Consider the following 14,025-nt stretch of genomic DNA (forward strand, 5'->3'; position numbering starts at 1 on the left):
ACTTTGCAGCAGGGTAGTACTTGTAAATCCAAGTACTATCCATCCTGTTGAGGAGCTTTTCACTCTGCAGCGGCACACGTGTAGATGCTGACACAGCTGGCTGGGACATGAGGATGCTTCAGCGTGGGGGCTGCCTACCAGCTAGCCTCACACTGGAGCACCCTTGTGCTCTAGCCAGCTCCTTTGCAGCACACTAAGCCAGGTCAAATCAGCCCCCAGCTGCCAGCCAGGGCTGTGCACCCTGGCTCAATGTGCTGCGGTCGTAAGAACAAGTATAGATGCAGGTCCTGGAAACAATAAGCTCTGGTGCAATAAGCACTGGAGTTTATTACGTATCACTAATATACATGTGTAGACATGTGGTTCCCCCTCCCTCCCCCCTTCTGAGTAATAAGTATCTCTCCCCACATTTAAAATGGCTTGATGTTGTTTTTCTATGGCCCAGTAGCACCACTTTCTCCTACCAAGCCAGAAAGCCTTGCAGGATCTACCAAGAGCAAAACAGTAGCCAGCAGAATGCAAGAGGAAAAAAAAGCAGTATACAGGATAATAGGGAAATGTTGTTTGCAAGCCAAGAGTCAATAGTTGGAGAAAAAGGAAGAGAGAAACAGATGAGTTTAGTGATATGACTGAATGTCAAGGACAGTGATGGGTAAGTACCAGGAAAGGAAAAGAACTATTTAAGTTAAAGGACAATGTTGGCATAACAAGCATGTACAAATAAATACAGGGCAGAAAGAAGTTTACTAATCACCAGAGTAATCCAGTGCTGGAACAGTCCTCCAAATGAAGAGAGAGAGGAAGCAAACCCCTCTCTGCCCCCCCCAAACTATTTTTAGATAGATAGAGCCTGATTAGTTTATGAGTGGACTTATATGATATGGCTGCCTTCCAGCACTCTGGAGACTGGACATGATGACCCATCAGGAGGTAACCTTTCAGTCCTATGTTACTAGCTTATGAGAAGGAGAGGACTTTGTTGCATTGCACCTGCCAGGATCTTTTTGTGTTTTTATCCAAATCTTTAACAAAAGAGGTGTTCGTTATTGGGCTGTGATTAAAATAATATAGTAAAATACTACAATTGTTAATATGCGTGCACATGTTCAAATGATCTAGGGGAATTATCCTGGATTTGTTCGCCTGGTAGAAAAACTTACCTGAAGAAGTCTGAACAGACAATCAAATAAGGAGTCTCTGAAGAACAGAGAACTTGCAACGCTGACGCTGCGCAACCAGGAAACCTCATGCACGAATCTTAGCATGCTCTGCGGGCTCAATCTGCCTGGCAACAAATGACAGTGGTGCACAGAGTGGCCTGATTGGCTTACCCAGACTGCTCAGAGTCAACTTGTGTCTCCTTGAAGCACAATATGGGACTGTGAAGGGGCATGTTCTGCTTCCAGCTGGGATAGAATTGTAGGGTACGTCCAGATGTGTGATCGTTTGGTTCCCTGGGGACAAGTAGCGGCGTTGTACCTTGCACCACCGCTTCTTGTCCCCGGGGAACACCTGCGCCATACGTGCTTTGGTGTGTGGCAAATTCCCCTGCATCACAGTATACTGGCCCCGCAGCCTTACCTAGGGTCTTGGAGGCTGCCCAGAACTGCAGCCATGGTGATCCTGCTGGGCAGAGCCTGGCCAGCAGCCGCAGCACAGCTCAGAGTGGCCTGACTCTGCTTTTTAGCAGCACATGCTGCCCAAGGGTGTGCTGCTTCAGGTTTTTTTCCCCATGTCTTTTTTTTTTTCCACCCTGGGGTGTAAAAAAAAAAAAACAAACCATGGGGGGAAAAAAAACGTAGCAGCACATGCTCAGGCAGCGTGTCCTTGCAGCATAGAGAACTCTGGACTGTGTGGCATCTGGTGCTGCAAATGTATTTGCAGCACCACATACAACACAACTGTGCTCATCTGGATGTGCCTGTAGAGTCTAGCCTCAGGAAAACACTGTCTTGTAAGGGAAGGGGAAATCACTGGAAATTAATGAAAGATCCTGTGGATCCTGAAAACTCCTAGTGCCTCCTTTTATGCTGCCTGCATACTGAGCAGTAATTTTCCTGCAAAGCTGAGAGAATAAAGGCCTACACAACCATATAACTTCCCCACTATCATTGCCTTTCTTCTTTCTCAACCCCCAGATATTCCTTTCCTAAACTCTCAATTCTCTTTACTAGTTTTCTCTCTTCAACTACTCCTCAAGTCACATCCTTCATTTTCCTTTGAGTTGCTCTCTCTGAAGTTCTTATTCTCTATTCCTTGTCCCTAAATGTTTATTCACACTTCCCTGCATCTTCATTTCCTCTTCTACCCACTCTATACTCTCTGACTTCCTCGTCTATAAGCACTGTATTGGGTTCCACCGTAGATTTCCCATGTCTTTTCTCTGTATTTGTTCTCATTGAAGTGGTGAAGTCTTCAATGCTCTCTCCATCAGCTCATAAATTCCTGAAACAGACCTTCTGCTCCCCAGAGATACTGATTTTTTTTAACTTTTACAATTACCTCTAGCCTCTCTGCTCGGTATAGTCAGTTTCCCTTTCTCAGATCTCCTTCACACTTCTCCTTCAAGTTCTCTTTAATCTCTGCTTCCATATCTACATTTTCCAAATTCCACTTATGGAATACATCCTATGTACTGCTTCCTCCCCATCCCTGAGATCCAGTTATTTGCCTACCTGCCTTGTCTTTCTGTGTAGATTGTGGGCTCTACTGGGCAGAGATCACAACTTCTCGTTTATCTGGGAAGCACTTCTCGTGTCCTTGTCATAAACTAAATGTTTTCCAGAATCATGCATAAGGCATGGCTCTTTCTGTTCCTGTAGCAAGATCCTCCTTTGCACAGATCTCACCAAGGAGTCGGCAAACAAGCATGTACTCCATAGCCTGCACTTCACTGCATTGACATGTATTTATCTAATTAGAGTAGCCCCATTTGATCACATTTGTTTTTGATTTTCCAGTTTGCTTGTGCCAGCAATTCAGGTATTGCCATGTTGGCTAATCTTGATTGCCCTTCTTGGAAGGTCCTCCTGGGGTCCCAGGTCCATTTCAGAGCACCTGATTGTATGTAATCTTTCCTTCTATAACCTCAGTTGCACTGTCAGCTGTTAAGTCCCACTGTGCAACCCTAGTCACAAAACTCTTTTGCATTTTAAGCTATTTAGTTACTTCTGGGTGACCACAGAATGGATGCCTGAGGTCTTCCATCTGCCATGATCTTTCTTTTTGACTTGCTACCTTTCTTCTGATATCAGGTGGAGCAATGCCAGTCAGTAAGTACAAGCTATCCTTTGGTGTTGGCTTTAGACATCCTGTTGTTTCATGACATCTGTTATTTAGACCTGGGTCTAGTCTCTTGGCATGAGCTGATTGTTCTCATACTGGACATGCATAGTCTGCAGTGGAGTAACACAAGGCAATAGCAGTGGTTCATAATGTAGCTGGGTTAGCACCCCACTTTGAGGTGACCAACGTTTGAAGTATGTTGTTGTGGGCACTGACTTTCCCTTTCATCTTCTCTACATGTGCTTTGAAGGGAAGCGAAGGGAAGTATGCACTGAACATTTTAGCTGAACTAACCATGAACAAATAATAAAGGCCACAATACAAACATGCATGACATAAGCATGGGTCGCTCAAGTCTGTCAATAAAATTGAAAATTATTTTTAAATTAAAGAGTTTTTCTGTTACTTTATTAAAAAAAAACACTTTGAAATTCAGTAATCCCCCAAAATAAAAAAGTTTGCTGTGACTATTTAGTTCTACCAGGATTAAATATTGTAATTGTTTCTAGATCTAGGGCCTAGAATAAGAACAGTCTATTTTAAAATATTAAAGCAAAAGCTGAGTTTAGCTCATTTGTAAGCAATTTAATACGAATGTTTCCAACATACTACATGCAAGAAACTATTTTAAATAACATTAATATAAACTAACAAAAGCTAAGTAACCTAAAGTCAAAGTGATATTTCATCTTTATTTCACATAATTAGAAGACACAATGGTATGTATGATCTTTTCCAATCAAGTAGATACTCATAATTTTAAGGAAAAACTTATGTAATTAAAAAACAAACAAACAAGGATGTCAAAAGACAGGCACCTCAATGCATTTTTAGGCATCAGAGTCGCTAACTTAATCTTCAAAATTGCAAACACCCTGAATTTCCATGAACATGCAAGTGCTTCTAAAAAGGCTGACTGCTTTTAAGAGTCTTAAAGCCCAACCCTGTCAACACTTATTTATATGCGTAAGTTCATACATTTGAGTAGTCCCATTATCAATGGGAAAACTCATACGCAGAACATCCTCTACAATAAATGTCAGGGCAGGGCTATTGAATTTAAGTGACTAATTTTAGGTCTCCAATTTTAAAATGTTTAGCTAGAGCATGTTTAATAATTAACTAGATTTTTTTGTAGAATTGTGTATTTAGGATGTGCACTTTAAGTGACAGAATCATTTTCTGTCTCTGAACTATAGTCAGGTTTTTATATAAGTATTTACCAAGTTTAATGCATGTACTTTTCAATGTACCAATTAGACTAATCACTTGACAAACTTAATGTTTCAAATAATGAGGTATACAGATATTAAAAAATCATTCCTCCCAGTAATTTTGCTTTCTCTGGAACATACTAAGCTAAGAGTTTTTAAGCAGAAATCTCAATTGACAACAACAGAGACTTTTGCTTAAAAGCAGATGACAAAATCTGGCCCCATATTTTTAAAACATTTTATGTAATTTAAAAAAAAATCATATTGCTTAAAAAAAATTAAGATTCAACATAATCTCATAAACCTTCAAGTTTCAATTCAGGCAAATACTTTAAACTGAATTAACCAACATAAGTAGATTATTTTAATGGAAGTATTGACAACCCTAACGTATATCAAATGTCAGTGTCAAGACACTATCAATAATATTGATATTAGAAGCTTCTTTTCCATTGCCAAATACAAAAACATTTTTCAGCCAAAAAGAAACTTTGTTTTTCTATCTTATATCCAGTAATACAGATCAGGTCTATATCATGCTATTTGTTTTTGCTTATGTGTTTGGGCTAATACATTACGTGGCCAAAAGAAACTGAGAATGGCCCAATCTTGCAAACATTTTCATAGGTGTTTAATATATGAAATATGCAAGTCAGCCCATTGATGTACATGAAACTAAGCGTGTGACTACCCATTTCAGGATCAGGGCTGATGTTGAATAATCAACAAAAATCATTATTCCTCATGTACAGCTTGCAGCAACTGGAGAAATTCACTCTAAAATACCAGTTAGGAACATATATATCGTCAGGTGGTATCTGTATCTGTGAATTATTTTGGATCAGTGAACTTTTTTGGATTGTGATTTGAAATATGTACCCAATTTATGAGGGGAGAAAGACAGGCCAAGCCACTGACCTGCTGTTGACCCCCTTCATTAATAAGTGGGCAATCAAAGAAGTTCTACTTTACATTATATGAAATGAATTATTTTTTTCTTTTCTTTTTTTAAAGGTGTTCTCTTAATACAAAACAATTGGCAGAAGATTGGTTGCTGTGTCTTTTTATCTGGTGATATGTTTTCAACTAGCAGCACTTTTGGTGTGAAAATCTGAAGTATCTTTCTGGTTCTTGTTCTTCTTAGTTTAAAAAAAACACAAGACAAAACAGACCCCAAAATCTCATTATTTAAGGCCATTTAATATCTGTACTGACTTAAAATACTCATATCAAATGGACCAATTGTGGTGGCATTCACTGAAGTGGAATGATAAGCAGTTATCTTCTATTTTTCCTCCCAATCTAGTAGGAAAATCAGCATGTCCATATGTACAATTAATCTCCAACATCCCCATCTTTATCACCAATTTGCCATAGGAAGTGAAAACTTATGGCTAATAAGGCTGTTCCAAGTAGATCTCCCAATGCAGTAAGGTAGGGAATGGAAAAACTGTCAGGATCTTTTCCTTTTTTCCAGAAATGGTGCACCATCCAGTCAGCAATCCATAACAGGGTGAATACCTATGATAGAACACTAAAGATTAAAATGATTAAAGGATATTAACTACAATATATTTTGTATTATTAAAGTATACTAAATAAAGAATAAGAACCAACAGAATTACTTATAATAGTACTTAGCACTATGGAATATATATTTTTCAAAAAGTAATATGTCCATAAATAGATTAATTCCTGATGGAAAAAGGAAGGTACAGAGAGAGAAAATGAGCTGAAGTATCACAAAAAGGTGGCCATTGGTGGTTATGTCACTAATTCGCCAATGTTTTGTTTGATGAGGTCTAATTAAAAACGCATGTAGACTTATTGTATGGAACTGCATTCTAGGTTTTTTTATAACATATGTGGTATTTTCAGAAGTGTGCAAAACTGACCTAACTCTTGTCCAGTGAAAGAAGCACTTGGAATTGGCTTAACTTTGTTCTTATGGTCTTCAACCCAAGCCAACTCAATGTGGATGTGAAACCAGTGATGCACTTGGGGGAAGGGCGGTAGGGGCAACTGCCCCAGGTGCTGACTTGGTAGGGGGTGAAAAAGAAATGGCTACTGTTGGCTGTCATATGCTTGTGATTGGTGTGGCAGCTGCAAATTTCTGCTTCTACTTTGCCCCAGTTGCCCAGCTGCGTCCCTTCACACTTACAGACATGACTTAAGTGCTGAGCATCTGATAAGCTCACTGAACTCTAGCAGGAGTTTTGAATATTCAGCATGTTAAAGTTACACCACTTATATCATTAGAGCTGACAACAATGGCTAAGAGTATGTTGAGATGGCATGGTCAGTGGTTATTAAAGGGTGCTAGCATGGGGTACAAGATGCCCATAAACTCCTATTTCCAGACGTTCAAAATGACATTCTGGAAGGAAAGAGAACTGCAAAGTCACAATTGTTTCACTGGTGTTAGTAATCAAAAATGTTCCCCAGTTTCTGTCCTTTTTTCTCAACAACATAGCAGTTTGTTCTACATTGCAGTGATATTTTCAATAACAAATTTTGAGAAACACTGAAAACCAAACCTTGGAGAGCTGGTTAATGATAAAATGACTGAAGGCCACAAGGGATGCTGGCCTGACATTGAGAGAGCAAATGGCAAGGCTGGGCTGAAAGCAGAACTGCCATATAAATCTAGATCTAATGCGAAATTCAAGAGCATTGGTCAGATCCATGGTTCTCAACCTTTTAAATTCAAGGCATGCCATGGACAATGCCAGATTTCAGTTTTCACTGGGGTATTTTTGACTACAGAAAAGTGATAGAGTAATTTTTCTGCTGAGAAGAACTCAGAAAGATCACGACAGAACATAATGCATTTAATGCTATAAACTCCTACATGAAATCTTTGGGCTTATCTTGTGACTCGTGTTTGCACACCACAGCACCCTGGTTGAGAATTAGTGTGTTAGATCAAGGGCACTGTCATCCAGATATGAAGAAACAAAAAGAATGAATGTATGTAGTATGAAGTACCAGTTTTAACCCTGGTATAACTGGTTCCAATTTTGTGGGTTCTAGGAAAGCTGTACTCTTACACCAAGGTTCGAATTATTTTATCCTCCAAATTATGTTAAAAAACATCACTCTCGGCTGCAAATGAGTTAACACCTAAAAGAGGCAATCTTAACATGTACGTGATCATTAATCCAGTCCAAAGAGGGATTTATTATTTAATTTTCTAATACTGAATGAATTTCAGGCTCACTGGCATGATATGGCATAAGAGAAGTGGAGGAAAGCATACTGATTTGAGTCTCTATTTACTTTTGTCTTGTCAGAGGGAGCTGCTTGGACCAAAATAAACATACATAAAATCTGACTTTTTAGCTATTTAGACCTTTAGGAATTATGATTTATCAGTTTGGACAGGTACAAAAAAAATCTATTATATATGCTGAAGAAATGCTGTGTAGCACAAAAAGGATAAAAGTTATATAATTCATTTTATTTTACTGAATATATATATTTTTTAAATTAGAATCAAAAGCATATAAAAATGTATCCTGCCAGTTGCGGGCATATTGACTGAAGGCTCACAAGAACTTTTTATGAAATTATGTACATTAAAAATATAGAAAATATCACAATGCTGAATATAAATAGCTAGTTGTTATAAAATAATTATCTCGAAAACAAAAGGTAAATCTCTTGTAACAGATAATTAAATTCATGCTTTGCTCTACAAAAGCATATTTTAAAATTATAAACCTGTTAAGCTTTTTTTTTTTTAAATGACCAAATACTCCCCTGTTCTTTCTTTATGAAATATGCATAACTTATTTATATAAACATGTCTTCTGAAAAGGCAACTCTGTAGTCTAAGCTAATTATGCGTGTGCTAGATGTGCTGACTGGAATGCAAACAAATATATTGAAAGTAGATGTTTTCTTTGGAAGACTATCTCAGATTCTTTGAGTCAGCTCCTTCTTCTATCACAGACAAAAACAGTCTGTATAGAGATATGCATTAACATCCCTTTACAGGTCCTACACAGAAGACTCCATAACTTGAAAACCAGCGATAGTTATATGCATTCAGGAACTCTTCTGAAATCAGTTTTTACTGTATTCAAAAATACAGTGCACAATATACTTCTCTAATTTAAAGAACCAAGAACACCAAATTGGCTGTGTCAGTGGCTGCAGACATTTTGGACCAAAAGACTGCTGTCAACCCTTTACATTTCTCATGCATCATAACGCATCCATATCAAACTTTTAACTAAAAAAGAGTTGAGGGTCTTGATGAAATCTAAAGACAGATCAGCATGATAGGCCATCAAGAATCTGCAAAACACAGTTTGGGATCCACTGGTCAATACATTTCCTATTGTAAGATAACTGGGAAATTTAAACTTGGGGAGAAAAGCAGTGCAAATAATCTGGGAATTAAGGCCTTTGAATGGACCTGAATAATTGCTCTTGGAGGAATTAAGTCATACGGGCACAATATATAACCCAGCAATGCCAACACCATTGCACAACTTGCTTTATTCACTTGTGATGAACTATGAATTGCAGCTTGCTCTGCTGATGCATGACTTGCCAGCTGTATGATAGCACTTGCCATAGAGCAGGGGTCCACCTTTTTGAATCAGTGTTCCCCTGGTAGCTGGATGCAGATCAGTGTACCCCCAATGGCCAGATGTGGAGTGGGCCAGCGAGGGGTGTGTGGTGCACGGCCGGACACGGCATTGCGGGGGGCAGTGCATGGTAGATGCCATGTGCAAGCTTCCTCCATCCCCACCCACCCACATGTACCCCCTAAGGCCTTTTCGCGTACCCTCAGCTAACAACCCCTGCCATAGAGCGAACTTTGAAACTTAATGACACCTTAGGATTGTTGTCATCTTTGTTTTTTGGAGGAAAAGTAGTACTTCTCTGATGCCTGAGGATTTACAGCTCATACTTTGGAGATGGATGACTGGATGCAGATCACAGCCCCGATGTAAGTGTGGAAGTGGATAACCTGGAGGAAGCACAAGCAGGAGTGGATAACAGGGAAGGCGCTTTCATTCTTTCCTAGAAATTAGGGCAATTGGCTAGTTACCTCAGGTGCCTGTACATGAATGCACAGAGCCTGGGAAACAAGCAGGAAGAACTAGAAGCCCTCACACAGTTACAGAACTAAGACATGATCGGAATAACAGAGACGTGGTGGGAGCTTGTATAACTGAAGCACTGTCAATGACGTGTATGAACTGTTCAGGAAGGACAGGCAGGAGAGAAGAGAAGGGGGAGTTGTGCTTTATGTAAAAGAGTCATATGATTGCTCAGAGCTCCAGTATGAAACTGGAGATAGGCCTGTTGAAAGTCTCTGGGTTAGGATCAGAAGGGAGAGCAACAAGGATGATGTTGTGGTGGGGGTCTGCTATAGACCACCAGACCAGGAGGATGCAGTTCATAGATTGTGAGGGGCTGGAAGGGAGCTTGCAAGATCATCAGGTCCAGTTCCCTACACTAGACAGGAAAGACAACTGGGGTAAGGTGACCCCAGCAAGACCGTCCAGTTTCCTCTTGAAGATTTCCAGGCTGGATGATTGCACCACCTCTGGAGGGAGTTTATTCCGTAGTCTGGAAGCCCTAACTATGAATAAGTTTTTCCTAGTATTAAGCCTGAAACAGTCTTCCAGGAGTTTGTGGCTATTACTCCTGGTTTTCTCCAAGGATGCCCTGGTGAACAGTTGTTCTCTGAGCCCTTGATGTATTCCCCTGACACAGCGGTAAGCTGCTACCAAGTCCCCTCCCAGCCTTCTATTTTTTAGGCTGAAGAGACCCAAGTCCTTCAGCCTTTCCTCGTATGGCTTGCCTTGCAAATCTCTGATCATACAGGTGGCTCTTCTCTGGACTCTCTCAAGCTTTTCCACATCCTTTTTGAAGTGCAGCACCCAGAACTGCATGCAGTACTCCAGCTGCAGTCTCACCAATGCCGAGTAAAACAGAATTACTTCCTTGGTTTTGCTTGAGATGCATCGGTTGATGCTTGCTAGTGTATTGTTTGCCCTGCTGGGTACAGCATCGCGCTGACGGCTCATGTTCATACTACGGTCTATTACTACCCTTAGGTCCCTTTCAGTCATGGTGTTAGTCAGTTTGGCAGATGAGGTGGATAAGGCTTTCTTCAAACAGTTAGCAGCAGTTTCCTGATCACAGGCCCAGGTTCTCATGGCAGACTTCAATCACAGTGACATCTGCTGGGAGAGCAATACAGCAGTGCTTAAGCAATCCAGGAGGTTCTTGGAGAGTGCTGGGGACAACTTCCTGGTGCAAGTGCTGGATCGACCAACTAGGGGCCATGTTCTGCTTGACCTGCTGCTCACTAACAGGGAAGAATTGGTGAGGAATGTAGTAGTGGATGGCAACTTGGGCAGCAGTGACTATGAGATAATCAAGTTCAGGATCCTGAGGGAAGGAAGGAAGGAAGGCAGCAGAGTAAGGACCCTGAACTTCAAAAAAGCAGACTTCAACTTGCTCAAACTCATGGGCAGGGTCCACTGGGAAGTCAGTCAGAGGTTGAGAGAAGTCCAAGAGAGCTGGCTTTACTTTAAAGAAACCTTACTGAGAGTGCAGGAATAAGCCATGCCAATGTGCAGAAAGATTAACAAGTATGGCAGAAGACCAGCTTGGCTTAGCAGGGAACTCTTCAGTAAACTAAATCACAAAAAGAAAGCTTATAAATGGAAACTTAGGCAAACAACTAGGGAGTAAAAGAGTATTGCTCAGGCATGCAGGGAGTCAGGATGACCAAAGCACAATTGGGGTTGCAGCTAACAAGGGACATGAAGGGTAACTCTGTCGGTAACAAGAGAAGGATCAGGGAAAGTGTGGGTTCCTTACTGAATAGGGGAGGCAACCTAATGACAGAGGATGCAAAAAAGGGTGAAGTGCTTAATGCCTTCTTTGCCTCAGTCTTCACAGGCAAGATCAGCTCCCAGTCTACTGCACCTGGCAGCACAGTTTGGGGAGGAGGTGAGAAGCCAACTGTGATGAAAGAACAGGTTAGGGACTATTTAGAAAACCTGGACATCTACAAGTTCATGGAGCTGGACAGGATGCACCCAAAGGTCCTGAGGGAATTGGCCAATGTGATTGTAGAGCCACTGGCCATCATCATTGAAAACTCATGGTGACTGGAAGAGGTCCCAGATGACTGGAAAAGGGCAAATATAGTGCCCATATTTAAGAAAGGGAAAAAGGAGGGTCTAGGGAACCACAGACTGTTCAGCCGCACCTCAGTCCCAGGAAAAATCCTGGAGCAGATTCTCAAGAAATCCATTTTTAAACACTTGGAGAAGGTGATTAGGAACAGTCAGCATGGATTTACCAAGGGCAAGTCATGCCTGGCCAACCTGATTCCCTTCTGTGTTGGGATGACTGGCTCTCTGGATGTGGGGAGAGCAGTGGATGTATCGCTTCTCGGCCTCTTGAAGGCTCAGATCAAGTGTAGTACCTTGATGTTAGTAAGGCGTTTGACACAGTCTCCCAAAACATTCTTGTGGGCAAGCTAAGGAAATATAGGTTAGATGAACAGACTATAAGAGGGATAGAAAATTGCCTGGATCATCAGGCTCAGAGGGTGGTAGTCAATGGCTCAATGTCTAGTTGGAAGCCAGCATCAAGTTGAGTGCCCCAGAGGTCAGTCCCGGTGCCAGTTTTGTTCAATATCTTCATCAGTGACCTGGAAGATGGCATAGAGTGCACCCACAGCAAGTTTGTGGATGACACCAAGTTGGGGTGAGTAGTAGATTCACTGAAGGGTAGGGCTAGGATTCAGAGACCTTGATAAATTGGAGGATTGGACCAAAATAAATCTCATGAGGTTCAGTAAGGACAAATGCAAAGTCTTGAACTCAGGACAGAACAATACCATGGCCCAGTACAAGCTGGACACTAATTGGCTAGGCAGCAGCTCTGCAGAAAAGGACCTGGAGTTTATAGTGGATAATAAGCTGAATATGAGCCAACAGTGTGCCTTTGTTCCGAAAAAGGCTAACAGCATATTGGGCTGCATTGGTAGGAGCACTGGCAGCAGATTGAGGGAAGTGATTCTTCCCCTCTATTCAGCACTGGTGAAGCCACATCTGGAGTAGTGTGTCCAGTTTTGGGCTCCCCACTACATGAAGGATGTGGAAAAATAGGAGAGACTGCAGCAGAGGGCAAATGATTAGGAGACTTGGGCACATGACTTCTGAGGAGAGGCTGAGGAAACTGGGCTTATTTAGTCTAGAGAAGAAAAGAATAAAAAGGTATTTAATAGCAGCCTTCGACTACCTGAAGCAGGGTTCCAAACAGGATGGAGCTAGATCAGGGGTGGGCAATTATTTTGGGTGGAGAGCCACTTACCCAGTTTTGGCAGGTTGTCGAGAGCTGCATGGGTAGCCCCGTCCCTTGACAGGCACCCTGCTCCTTGACAGGTGCCCTGCCCCCTAGTCACCATCTTAGGACCAATGTCCCAATGTCTTGGGACCAATGTCCCAGGGCTGGCACTGGTGGGGCCCAAAGCAGGGCACAGGCTGGCAGGGGTCTGTGGAGCCAGGCTGGGCTTCACGAGCAGAGTGGGGAGCTAGCTCCATAGAGCCCCTGCCAGCTGGGACCCCATTCTCCTGCCACCCTGCTCCTGGACACCAGTGTGGGCCCCGAGCTCCCACTGGCTCCCCATCCACTTGCTCCCAGTGCCCCCCAGCCCTGCAGTACAGGTGAGCGCAGCGCAAAGCCGTGACCTCCTGCTTGCCAGCAGGGAAGAAGCTGGTGCTGAGCACAGGGAAAAGTGGCCCCTTGCCCGCCCCATGGCTGGTGCTCCCTGCTTCAGGCACTCACAGCCCACACAGGGCTGTCTGGAGCAGGCAGGTGAGGGGCTGTCTGCTGTCTGGGCATGGGGCAGATGAGGGGCCACTTTCCCTGTGTTCAGTACCAGCTTGTAACCCAGCCCTGCTGCCAGCCTGGGCCCTGCACTGGCTCCAGGCTCACCCGTTGGGGCTGTGGGTGGTGACAGCAGCTGCAGCCCCCCCGCTTGCTGCGCTGAGCAGCGTTGGCTACTGCTGCCCACCTGGAGCTTGCGTGCTGGGCAACCCATGGCGGTGGCAAACAGTGCCTGGCATGGCAGGCAGGAGGGCCACAGCTGCTGTTGCCCCGTGCAGCACCAGCGGGCGAGCCCAGAGCCAGCATGGGGCCCAGGCTGGCAGTGGGGCCAGGTTACAAGGTGGTGCTAAGCGTGGGTGGGGGGGAAAGCAGCCCCTCCCTGCCCCGTGCCCAGCACCCCGCACTGCAGCTGCTTGCAGCCCGCCTGGGGCTGCCTATGCCTGTTCCAGACAGCCCCACTCAGCTTTTCCCCAGGCTCCTTCCCTGCCCTCTGCACACTTAACTGAGATTCCAGCGCAGGGCAGCCACAGGCCAGAAGCCTCTTGGGGGGTGGGGCCAGGTGGGCCCTGCTGTTGTGGGAACCTACCAGGCTTCCCTTGGGTCCTACTGCCCTTTATTCCGTTCATTTTTGACAGGAACCAAGGGCAGGTGA

The 14,025-nt window shown here is 43.2% G+C and overlaps 1 protein-coding gene across 1 annotated transcript in view; it reads right to left on the reverse strand.

Annotated features, from left to right (window-relative positions):
* Nucleotides 1–3,957: 3,957 nt before the first annotated feature.
* SLC41A2 (solute carrier family 41 member 2) overlaps nucleotides 3,958–14,025 on the reverse strand; it is a 90,680-nt gene continuing 80,612 nt past the window's right edge. The window contains exon 11 of the mRNA XM_019544774.1: nucleotides 3,958–6,020. Coding sequence (XP_019400319.1) covers nucleotides 5,835–6,020 — 186 coding nt within the window. The 3' untranslated portion in view covers nucleotides 3,958–5,834. The remainder of the gene's footprint in view (nucleotides 6,021–14,025) is intronic.

Source organism: Crocodylus porosus, unplaced genomic scaffold (assembly GCF_001723895.1).
Source record: "Crocodylus porosus isolate Cpor-Errol unplaced genomic scaffold, CroPor_comp1, whole genome shotgun sequence".
Lineage (NCBI taxonomy): Eukaryota > Metazoa > Chordata > Crocodylia > Crocodylidae > Crocodylus > Crocodylus porosus.